Raw genomic sequence first — 12032 nt, 5'->3', positions numbered from 1 at the left:
TATTTCCTCAAACTCTTCCAAAAAATATTAATTTGAATAAGCATTTCAAATAAGACAAAAATAGAATTAAGATTTTTATGTTGCTTTCATAGATATTTGCTTAAATTGACTGAAACACAGGTGAATTGTTAAATTGGAGTGTAATTTAATTATCTGAGCATGCATTTTATCTGTACAGTATTATGACTTTTACCTTATTGTTCCCACTGGAAAAATGCATCTTCACCATAACCTTAAGCAGGTGCATAAATTTCATTACTTCAAAAGATGGAAATGGAACCAGGAAATCCCACTGGTTAGTAATCAATTTTTTTTCCAAAGGAAAAGCATTAGAATATCTAGCCTAAGGTGCTCAGCAGAAAGCAAATAAGACCTGAAATACTACAAATACAGGCTCTAGAAACTTAAAACTATCATTAAGTACAAAGCTTTCTCTCATTCTGTGTTTTGTTTTACTGCTAAATTAATTTATCCTCCCCCAAGCAATAAAACTAACACAAAACTATTTTCAGAAGATGTTTTAGAGGGATAAATGGATAATAGATGTTTTGTCAGTGACCTCTGTGTGCAGAACTGCTTGAAGGAGCAATACCATGTGAACAGCAACAACCATAATAAACACTGGTTTACTGCAGTACCCAAAAGCTTCAATGTGTAAAAGGGGAACTTCTGTAAACACATCAAGGAAAATATCTGTCAGGAGATTTGATATGAAAATCATTACACTGCTGCATTAAAACCCTTAGTTTGCAGATACTTGAAAGTAACTGGCTTTCACAAGACTTAAATTGGAATATGTTTTCTGCAAGCTGAAAGTATTTTCTACCATAGAAGTTACAGAAGAAGCTGCATGCAAGAATCTAGGGGAAAACCTGTAAATAAAATGCACTGTAAAATGGAATGTTGATACTGTCAAAATTAATCAATAATTAAAGTACTTTGACAAGAAGATTTCTCAAGCCTCTATCTGCTGAATGTTAAATTCTGAAAGCATGAATCAGATGTTCTTGTGTTTCATGTGAATATCATATCATGTGTTCCTGCACTATTGCATCTGGGGAGGTTTTCAAAGACTCAATTTACATTTAAAAACCTGTTTGTTATTTACTGAGTTCTTGTACCATACTATCAGACTTGAAAGGGTTTGATTTCAGAGGACTGTTAGAAAAAGAATAGGGATAACTGAAAAAGTACTGATTTTATATAGGTGAAATTCGGTATTTGGATCAGTTAATTTTGTTTTTATTCTAAATAACTGCATCTAATTAAAAAAAAAAAAAAACAAGGCTTACATTTTGATTGAAAAAAAATCAGACCAAATGATCAAAATATGTAAGACTGGATAATATGAAAAGAGTTAGGATACCTAGGTAACAAGCAAGAGTCCTACAGATATCTTGGACTTTACACCATTTCACCTTGAGGTTTGTGAACCATTTTTCTTCACAGTTCATATCTAAAAAGGTTAAAACAAGAAACCAGGTATGGGACAACAAAACCATGAAACCTCTTCCTGTTATTTCAGGGAGCAGGAGCTTGAAAGGGAGTGCACAGAAATGCTTTGGGTTTGGGGAGTGTTTTCTAGTTTGGTCTTCATTTGGGGACTTTTATTTGCATGTTTTGTGAAGGAGAAGAAATATCTAAAATTATACAAGAAAAACATGATGGTTTCCAATAAAAAAAAGGACAGAAATAGCCACATTGTAGATGATATTAGTATTACTTAAGGCAGTACATGTTTTAATTTATTACAAGTGCTACCTGGAGTAAATGAACATGGCAAGCTGATGCTACCCTGGGAAGGTGCACTCCCTATAACAGACTCCTCAGGAATTCCAGCTTCCTCACTTCTGACAGGCTGAGTTCTGAAAGGGATGAACCAGGCACAACACTTAAGCACACTGGCCATTCCATTTCAGCTAAAGAAAGCAATCACAGTGCTGAAAGCAACCCCAGCCTGTTAGAGCACTGCTGAATAAACAGGTGATGGACTAATAACACAGTGGGGGATCTATATTAAAGTTACTAAATAGTTCCTTAACAAAAGCTTTTAGAAAGCTAACTTTGTATTTTGACTTTGCTTCAGGCTTTCCAAAGGAAACATGAAATTAAAGGTAGAGGCATCCCAGAAAATGGTGCATGGAACTACACAAATATAATCTACATATGTGCTACTGGAATGCTCATAAGACAATAATTTTCATAACAGGAGCTCTGCTGATTGCCCTTGACATGGAAAATATCCTACATTCCAAGCATAGCCTTCTTCATTTGAAAGCTTGTAGCTGTATATTACACTGTCATCTTTACACAATGGATTATTTTGATGAAACTATGCTTGGAATATTATGACATGAGTGAGATTTTTTTAATGTATTTAATGCTATTCAATAGTGATTTATTTCCTGGGCTCGCATTCTTGAAAAGTGTCAGCATAATACAAGATGGGGGAATGCACAAAATGGAGTAGCTGGTATTTTAAAACACCTAGGTCAGACTGCCCAAGCCTAGAAAACAAGCCATGTAACTAAATCAGGGAATTATATTCTTAGTTTTTTAGATTTTTAACTTATGGTAAAGTGCACATATCATATGCGAAGCTCAGAGCTGTTCTGAAGTCTCATCTGTTTGATCCCTTTCTCCTGCTTTTACTGACCGCAAGGGCTATGCCTGCATTACAGTTACTATTATGCAGAAGACTCACAATAAAACCTGACAGTATATAAACATTTATCCAAACTAGATTTTCATTAAATGGGGATTCAATCCTTCTGCTCTCATGACAGATTTTGAACAAAGCTGAGAAAACTGGTCTAATTTTTTAATCAACTAAATGTAAAAATGGAACATTTATGCATAAATATGAGCAAGATCACCAAACTCAGAATTCACCAGAACAGCATGTATGCATCAAAAACAGACTGTCCAATGAAATCTAAAAACTCTGGGATTGTTACCACAGTAGCACACTTCAGATGCCGATGTAATTTGGTCAACTGGAAATTATGTTTTGTTTACTGTACATTTGTGAGTCTATTCTTTCATTCTCCATTGTCAAAACTTACTCAGGCTTTCTACTACTTGAAGGAGAGATGAAGGACAGGATGAAAGGTGTATCTCATCCAACTACTCAAACCTATAAAGAGTACGTCAGAGCTCATCACCTATGCCAAGACTTCCTGTGCATACACAATTGTCTTCATGGCTTCTTCCAGAGGAGAAATTGAAAAGTACAATCCTCTTCTCCCCTCAGAAGTTTTAGCCACTTACCCAACCAATGTTTTCCAGTCTTAAATGGGTTATCTAAAGAAAATCCAGGGATGAAAAAGGAAAAAAAAAATATGTAGAAGGAGTTATAAAAAGAGCCCAAAAACCACAACTCCACAAGCCAAACTCAAAAAAAAAAAAAAAAAATCAACCCAGAATGACTTGAGATGGGGTATTTTAAATAAAATTGTACAAAGAAAACTTGAACAGGTCTTTTTAAAGCCTGGATTACATAATGCTCCATTAAACACTGATGTGTCAGAGTTGACTGTGTACTTGATTTTTTTGGTGTAAATTACAAATTAAGGCACCCTCACCATTCAGCTTAAATTCTCAAGGTGGCAACATTGAAAAAAATTTAAGCATATGGAGAAGCTAAATATGAAGTTTCCCTGCCGATGACCTTAAAACAAGCTCATGTTAAACCATTCACATAAATAAACACTGAAGTCACAGCTTTAAAATAGCACAAAACATCCAGTGGATCTTGTTTGTTACCTAACCACGCAGGAGAACTCTTGCCAGTTTACATTCCAGGCAATTTTTCACCAAGAGATAGTGAGTAAAATGCAGAAGTTTGAATAAAAATTGAATTTCAGAATTTGAATTAAATTTAGAATAAAAAGAATTCAAATTAAAAAAAAAAATAAATTCCTGCGACTTCAGGACACTCCTCTCTGTAGGTGAACAGGAATGGAAGATCCATGATCAGGGCTCCTTCTGATCTCCTGTGTTCCCAGTGGCCTCCCACAACACAGCCTCCCCCCTGCCCTTGGCCAAGGGGGCACCTTGGCCCCACTCCCCACAGCTGTGGGGTCAAAGCAGGAGCCCCCCAGGACAGGAATGAGCCAGAGCCCCAACACCCCAGTGCCAGTGTGACCCCTGACAGCCAGAGGCAGGAGGCGGGCACGTGCCAGCCCTCCAACAACAGCACCATGGAGTTTGTGAACCCTGAACGGTGCTGGAGCTGCCAGGCAAGCCTGCTGGCATCACCAGCATGGGCCATGAGGATACAGAAAAAGCCCAAGGTGTAACTCAAACATTTGTTAATTGCTACCAAATCACTCTTTCTGTCCCTTTATAATTAGCATATTTATCCTTAGAAATGCACATACAACAAGAACTGCACAGCTCCCCAAGAATATCATCTACTAACACCCTTCAAACCTGACCAAGTGGGATAAGAGATTTTGCTCATCCAAGGTCCTCTGTCTGCAGCTGTTCCACATGGCAAATTCCCATTTCAGTAAATTGGTGCTCTGCTCCCAGAACAGATGCAAAATCACCCTCACAGTGAGAATATACAATGTAGCCTGATTTCAAGAACAAAGTACCATTTTAAGCCTTCATAATTCTGTATTCAAATTATTCTTTTTGATTGCAGTGGGAATTCCACAACCCTTGTAAAAAATTTGCTTTTTTACTAGTTAGAGGACAATTACAGTATATCAGTACTGTATTTTTCTATATGTGTACATTCTGGCTGTTATTTCTGAGCACTGTTATAGCGAACAGACAGAAAAACACCTGCATCCCACTCACTATGGCACTGTGACATAGACATACTCAGTCTACCCAGGTAGAGATACAACAGATAACAGTCAAACCTAAATGTTTCCCTCCATTAATGACAAACTTATCAGTATAAAAGTGATCCTGAACAAGTTGCTGCTTGCAGTGTCCAAGGTCCTTACAAAACTAAACAAAGTACTACAACTAATCACCCTTTAAATTTTAAAATTTATCTTTTGCTATATGAGAATCAATGTCTTGTATGGGTCTTTTGGTGTTGCACCATTCAAAGTACCCACCATAAAAAGGATGTTTATTTGCCAGAGAATGTGCCAGTGCCTGAAACTTGTACAGGCAACAAAACCCTCAAACACACGGGAGCCAAGGGACTCCAAGAGATACTGCTGCTTCCCTATGGGAGGATAACACAAGGAAAGAGATAAAAGAATTTCACTCTGCTGGAAAGAATGAAAAGTCAACATTTTGGCTTGCTGACTTAACAGGAGAAAGCTTGGGTGAAAAACTTCTAACCATTAGCCAGGCAGCATTATCAGAATCACAGGAAATAAATGAGAATTTGGCAAAGACGATAGGAAAGATCCTGAAAGTCAACAAAAAAAAAAAAAAATGCAGCTCTTAAGAGATATCTCCTGCCAATTTTTTAAAATGTAACCCACAGTTTACAAAACCAGTCTGTTTAAAGAGGTTAGCGACTAAATTTATCAGCCAATTTAAAAATTCTCATATATATAAATTTTTCTCTGCTATTTTATAGCATTTTTGTTCAGTTTGAATATTCTGACTATGAGAAACACTTAAATAATTGAGTGACATAATTCCCTTAGCAGCTCATGACATTTCTAAGACAGACCAAAAAAACTCATCTGCTTTGAGGAAAAAAGAAAAAAAAATCTGTGTAGTATTGTGATGGAAGTAGAAAAAGACATCAATTTTCCACAATAAATTAATCATAATATTTAATTTAGGCATGCCCTACAAAAACAAAGAAGGGAAATGAATGATCACTGAACCATACACAACTGAATGGGAAAAATCACCAGTATTGTATAAAAAAGTGAAAATCTTGGAAATATTCTTCTGATGATAAGCAGAATTTGACCAAGCTTTAAATTCATAAATTTCCATTTTTAAGCCAGGCACATGTGACTTTGCAACTTTTTTTTTCTGCTTTTATTGGGACTTAGCAGCTTAAGTCCCAAATACTTCAGGAAATCTTCTGTCCTCGACACTTTTTATCATTTGTGTTAGAGTTCTCTATACATTTAGGTGTTCAGATTAGCATTTGGGCAGATGAGTGCCCAAGTGATACAAGTGCATCTCAGATACACCTTTTGTGTGCCATACACAGTACCATAGGAGTAAATTAGGACACAAGTAGCCCAAAATGGAAACCTGCTCTTCTGTTTAAAAGATTGCTGAAATAATTTGGGGTCTGGTGGATATGTGTGTTAAAATCCTCATCTTTAGGAAGATATTGCAGTATTCCTTCTGCATATCACTCTTTTTTACTGGCCTCCATGGCTAAATAATAATAATACTTATAAGTGATCTGGCTTTCTTTTCTGATATTCTTCTCAATACATTCAAGATGGCCTCACATAATAGCAGAAGTTCAGAGGTATAAAAGTGTACAACAGCTGTAGAGCAGGTTCAGATGGCTATCATAGTCCATTTCATCCTTCAGTAATTAAACTTAATTCTTAAAACTACTAATTCTTAAAACCCTGATTCTGAAAACTAGTAGCCCTTCCTCTCTCTCAATTAACAGCACAATAGAGCTATTGTCAAATATTGTAGCTGGAGTACCCAAAATAAAGAATGCTTCTGGTATATCGGGGAATATAGGACTTTCATATGTAAAAAACTCAACAAAATGAAACAATAATCCTTACATGATTAGAAAATATTGAAATTTTTTCTTATCTATGGAAAGACCAAAATTTTGCTTCTTTTATCTACATATTTCTGATTACCACAGACTAGTAGAAAACCCACCAGTTGCGAGGGATGCAGTCCAACTGGAGGAAGTGCATTCTACACCTGAATGTTTGGGGTTTTTTTTCCCTAATGCTTCCTCCCTGAAGCAGAAGGCCGTTCTGGCAGGTGACTTACCGGCAGTGTTTGTGGGATCCCGTTAAGGTTTCGATCACAAAGCATTCCCCCTCGTTGAGACAATATGCAAGGTCCTTGTCTTTGCATGGCTTAAAGTGCTCTGAGCGCTCCGTGGAATACGTCGTGGTGTCTGAGGAGAAAACAGGCAAAGCAAAGAAAGGCTGTAAGGATAAACACTGGCTGTTCCTGCAGTACATGGGAAATTAATTTGATCGCACTGGGCTCAGTGACATCAAACACACACTAAAAGAAATGGAAAGCGCAGGGCATGCCAACCTCCCTTTGACCGCAGCATTATTTGCATTCAGGTCTCTTAAAAGATTCACCAGAAACACCCGCAGAAAAACAAACCAGACTGCAACAAAGCTGGAGTATGATCTCAAGCACTTCTCAACCACAACCAATTTCCAAGGTTTCCCTGCTCAAATGTAAGGACACCTACTTTGTGTCCTTTCACCAAAACAATATTTTCCTATTATTACACCAAAACATGGTTTGAAATGAGATACAATTTTTTTTTTCATCAAAACCAAACAAAAGTAATTATTACAATGTAAATTAAAAGAAAAACAACAACAACAAAAAAAAAAAAAAAAAACAAAAAACAAAAACCCACTACAATGAAAGAGGGAAAAAAAAGGCCAAACACCCAAGGGTCAATGCTAATTTGAATCACCAGTCACAAAAAACAGCCTAAAACTCAAACACAAGCAATGTACCACTGATTGTGCCATTTCCCACAGATTATCTGTATGTGTATGTAAGTGCACCCCCAAAACATAGTTAAAGGCTTGACTGCAGCTAGAACTGTTGGCTGCATCTTTGGAATATTTAATTAGATAATTAGATTTGGAATAGACTGACAGCAGTATGTCAGGGTGAACTATCATTCCTATCTTCTAATAAAACTCTTTAACCTTTCCAATCCAGTTGGTTAATCAACAATAAAGCGAAATTTTCAGAGGAAGATGCCTGACTGACACATATTTTAATTTTCTTCACTATGACAAGGTTTTGTCTAACCAAATGTGATTTTCAAAGTAGATTATTATCTCCACAGACCCATGGTTGAATCTTGATATTCAATCTTAATTCAAAAAGTTTAAATTCCTAATCACTTTGCAGGACCTGATATACACTGAAATGGTAAGAGAACATCTCACTGTATATCACACAGCCTATCACAAAATATTACTTTGACTGCTGTCAAATCAATGAAGCAGCGCTCAACAGACACAGATCCTCACAAACTCAAGAGTTATAACAACACTTTAACTTGGTTTTGCTCATAACTGAATATAAGGTACATATCTGCCAAACTAACACCAAAGTTGAAAACCAAAATACTGAACCTGCAACAATATACCTGTAACGACAGTTCTGCAAGAAAATTCAGATAATCCCAAAAAACTGTCAAAGTAACTCTTTTTGTTCTCAGTATATTTTTACTCAAGCACCTCTATAAGTTCTCCTTATATGCAGACTAAATGATAGAACATAAATAAAGGTAATAGAACACATTTTTAAACAATAAGAAAATCCACACCCTATTCTTTGTATGCAACACTTTTTTTTCCTCTCCAGAGAGAAAATGTTGTAGTTTAGTGTTTTCAGTGGAGAGAAAAAATATCCTGCGAATAAACTCTAACAGTCTTCCCTCAAATGTTTTTACAGATTCAGAACAAAAGGCTGTGCCACTGTCCCCAGTAGCAGCACTTACAAAAAAGATGCAGGCTAAATAGAAACTATGTTTTTAATGTTTGCAAGCAAATCCTGAACTGAAATGTATCAAGTTGAATTTTGGAGACAATACGAGATGTTGATAAATGCAAACATCTATAAGACTAGCATCTCACTGTTGGCACTTCAAAACTGATGAGCTTTAATGTAAAAAAAAAAACATCCTCACATAGAAAAGATGTAGCCCAGTTACTTTTTAAGGTCAGTTTTACCCAGGAGCACTAAAATGACCATTTAAAACTTGATTAGGCAAAAAATAACTATAAACCTGAGTAACCAGTTATATTTCTACCCCTTTTAAATATGGAAAACTGAAGGTAACATTATCTGAAAGCACTCCTGGCAATTACAAAAGCTAAGTAAAACTGTTGGATGAGCAGAAACAGCTTGATCCAGCTTTAGGGAACAGAACACTTGCATCTGTGAGCCTGCTCTGAGGAAGCAATCTGTGCAAACACCTTTATGAAGGTGTACAATGCACAGAGCAAAGGCATCTGAGGTGCTCCCAAAGGACAGGAGCAAACGAGGGGGATCCAGCGTGGCTGGGGCAGTGACGCAGGGAATTCTCAGAGCACAGCTTTGAAGTGCAGGAGCCTCCTCTTGTACCATCATTAAACCAACAGCACCTTGACAAGGTCAGCATTTTAAAGTTTTAGATGAAATAGATTCTTTAGAAGTTTTGTTCTGCTTTATTTTAATTATTCCTCTGTTTAATATTAGTCAACCCTTGTGTTTTATTTATAAACAGAGGTAAGCTGCAATACTTCATTTTCTCCATTTGGACACAATCTCAAGCTTTTCTTTTGTCTTTGTCCCTCACCTTTCAAATTAAGAACAACAGTTGTGGGTAACAATGATGCTGGCAGCTCCTTATGGCAGCCTTGGATTGCACTCCTAATGTTGAAAAGCACTCAAGAATTGGTAACTTTTTTCTTTTTTTAATAAATAATCCCACTAAAAGTCACTTTTCAGTTTCAGAGTCTTTCCTGGTTTGGAGTATTTGTACAACTCTAAGCAGGTTGATGCACATGGACTCTTCACAGAGCTGAGCTGTGCACAGATCCCTGGCTGCAGAGATCAGGTGTCTGAGCTCAAAGGTCTTTCACCAACACTCCAAAGCCCTGGCACTGAATGATACCCTGGACTTCCCTGGAGCTGCTGGGAACTTTCTGCTGGAGAGAACTCACTTATCCCATACATGAGTTTCATAAAAGTTACAATCCTGCTGTTGTTTTATGTTGCATTCACAAACTCTGCTACAGCCTCATTAAATATTGATAAAAACAAAACCTAAAAGCTGGTTCTAAACATAACTACAGAAAGTACAAAACAAGAGAAAACACTGTAGAGACTACACAGTTTTCCTGATTCTTTATCTAATAAATAATAAATCCTATTGTCTCTTGTTTTATTTTACTCCTAACAAAATACTGAATTGACTTTTCCATGGCGGAACTGTCCTTCATAGCTTCAGAAGCCTGGTAATTAAACACCATTCTATTGTGGGGTTTGACTTTTTAATGATTTTTTTAAAAGAACTAATAAAACCTAGGCATTCAGAAAATTGAATAATACAGCTCCTTAATTATTTTTAGTCTTTGAATGTGGTAATAGTCCCAAATGTTTCTAAGTAACAAAGGGGAATTTCTTTTAAGTATTCAGATGTCCCTGAATTCAGCGCATATTCCTTAAGGTATTTTTTCATTTTTTTAATTGCCATGTGTCCAGGTGTTTCATGCAAAAGCAGCAGGGGATATTGATTTCTGCTGGAATCTTTCCAGCTAAGTTGGAATAAAAAATTTCTAGGCACTCTTGTTCTTATTTTTCTTGCCTTACTATATCAGCAAAGGTTTACATATGATTCCCATACTGCAAAAACTGATATATCACTGCCAACCCTCAGTTACCACTGTGTAATCAGAATTTCATTCACATTTCAACATCTTTTATAAACATAGAGTTGGTTTCTTAAAACATTGTCTTCGGAAATGTTGAAAAAAATCAGTAGGAAGTTCACAGATATTATTTCATTTTGTTTAGGTCTAAAACAGACTAAAAAACTGTTTGTGAAATGGTATTCTTGCCTCATCAATGTATGTCATCATATTTATACCAGCACAGGATGGCTCATTATAGCTGATTTTTGAGTGATCTTCAAGGCATGATATGGTTAACTAGAAATGCTCTTTGCTCCTTCAAGGCTACCACTTTCAGTGTTTCCAGTACTATGCCCTGATGCTGCTAAATCTGTAACTGCCAGGGAAAAATGCAGGAAAAGAAAGAATGCAAGATGTAAAATATCCTGGGAAACAGCAGCACTCCGGGCAGCTGCTGCTGCACAGATTGCAGGAGCAGCCATTCCCATCCATCACATCTGTCCTGCAGCATTCCAGCTTCAGAAACAGATTCTACTGGTTACACCTGAAACAAAGCAACTTTCCTATGCTAGCTGAAAAGGATGCCCACACTCCCTGGCCCTCCCACTGTGAAGATTTTTTCCAGGCAGACAACATTAGCTGCTGTAGGGAGAAAAATGCCCAGGAGAACAAGAGATGGAAAGGCCTTGTATAACTTTTGTGAACTACCCCAACTCTGCAGCTACAGAGTCACTGACACAGGCAAGGCAAATGCTGGGTGCATTTCCACCAAGGAATATTAAGACACAGCATTTTAACACCACAGCTCACACACTAAAAGACTTTCTTAAGTGCTGCATATTTTGACTACCACTGGGTATTACCAGCTTTACAGATTCAGTATCAACATGCAAACTGGCTTTTCCCTTATCTTTTTATCCATTTATAACTGATCATGTCCCAGAGAACCATTACTTACTGAGGCACCAAAAAAGCAAGATGCTTATTTTAAATCCCTGATCCCATTTCTAAACACACTGCATAAAATAAGCCAGATACAGGCAACTGAACTGCCTCTGAAAATATAACTCTAGTTATCAAAAAAATACCTTCTTAAGAAACCCCAACATTTTTAACAATATATTCCTGTAGCACTACTGCATTCTATGAAGAATACAGCATAGAAAGTCAGTTAATAGCATATAGAGAGTTAAATTTTGTGTTTGGTGAAGTCAATGGCAAAATACTTACAATGATTCAGTATAAGCAGGGTTCCCTGAAGTTCCTATAGGGTCATCTAGTGCCTCTCTCCTGATGCCTCAGAATTATCCCTGGTGTCCCTAACTAGAAAAAGCCTTGCACAAAAAAATGGAACTTACACACAGAATAGTTTAGATGTGATTTTGTATATTCACTTACTGAACCTTAGAAATCATAGAACCTAAAATTTTGATTCCTGTGCTTCTAGAAGTATCCTGGTTTAGGAAGTTATTTCCCAGTTTAGCGCTTCCCCTATTCCCTCTC

General features: G+C 36.8%; 1 protein-coding gene across 3 annotated transcripts in view; it reads right to left on the bottom strand.

The window, feature by feature from the left end:
- Positions 1–12032, bottom strand: part of NRG3 (neuregulin 3) — a 394400-nt gene that overhangs the window by 199031 nt on the left and 183337 nt on the right. For all 3 annotated transcript variants that reach the window (XM_054515517.1, XM_036385191.2, XM_036385192.2), the window contains exon 2: positions 6913–7042. In XM_054515517.1, coding sequence (XP_054371492.1) covers positions 6913–7042 — 130 coding nt within the window. The remainder of the gene's footprint in view (positions 1–6912; positions 7043–12032) is intronic.

Source organism: Molothrus ater, chromosome 8 (genome assembly GCF_012460135.2).
Source record: "Molothrus ater isolate BHLD 08-10-18 breed brown headed cowbird chromosome 8, BPBGC_Mater_1.1, whole genome shotgun sequence".
In the NCBI taxonomy this organism is placed as follows: Eukaryota; Metazoa; Chordata; class Aves; order Passeriformes; family Icteridae; genus Molothrus; species Molothrus ater.
The sequence above is the reverse complement of the archived record's forward strand: the minus strand, read 5'-3'. Positions and strand labels throughout refer to the sequence as shown.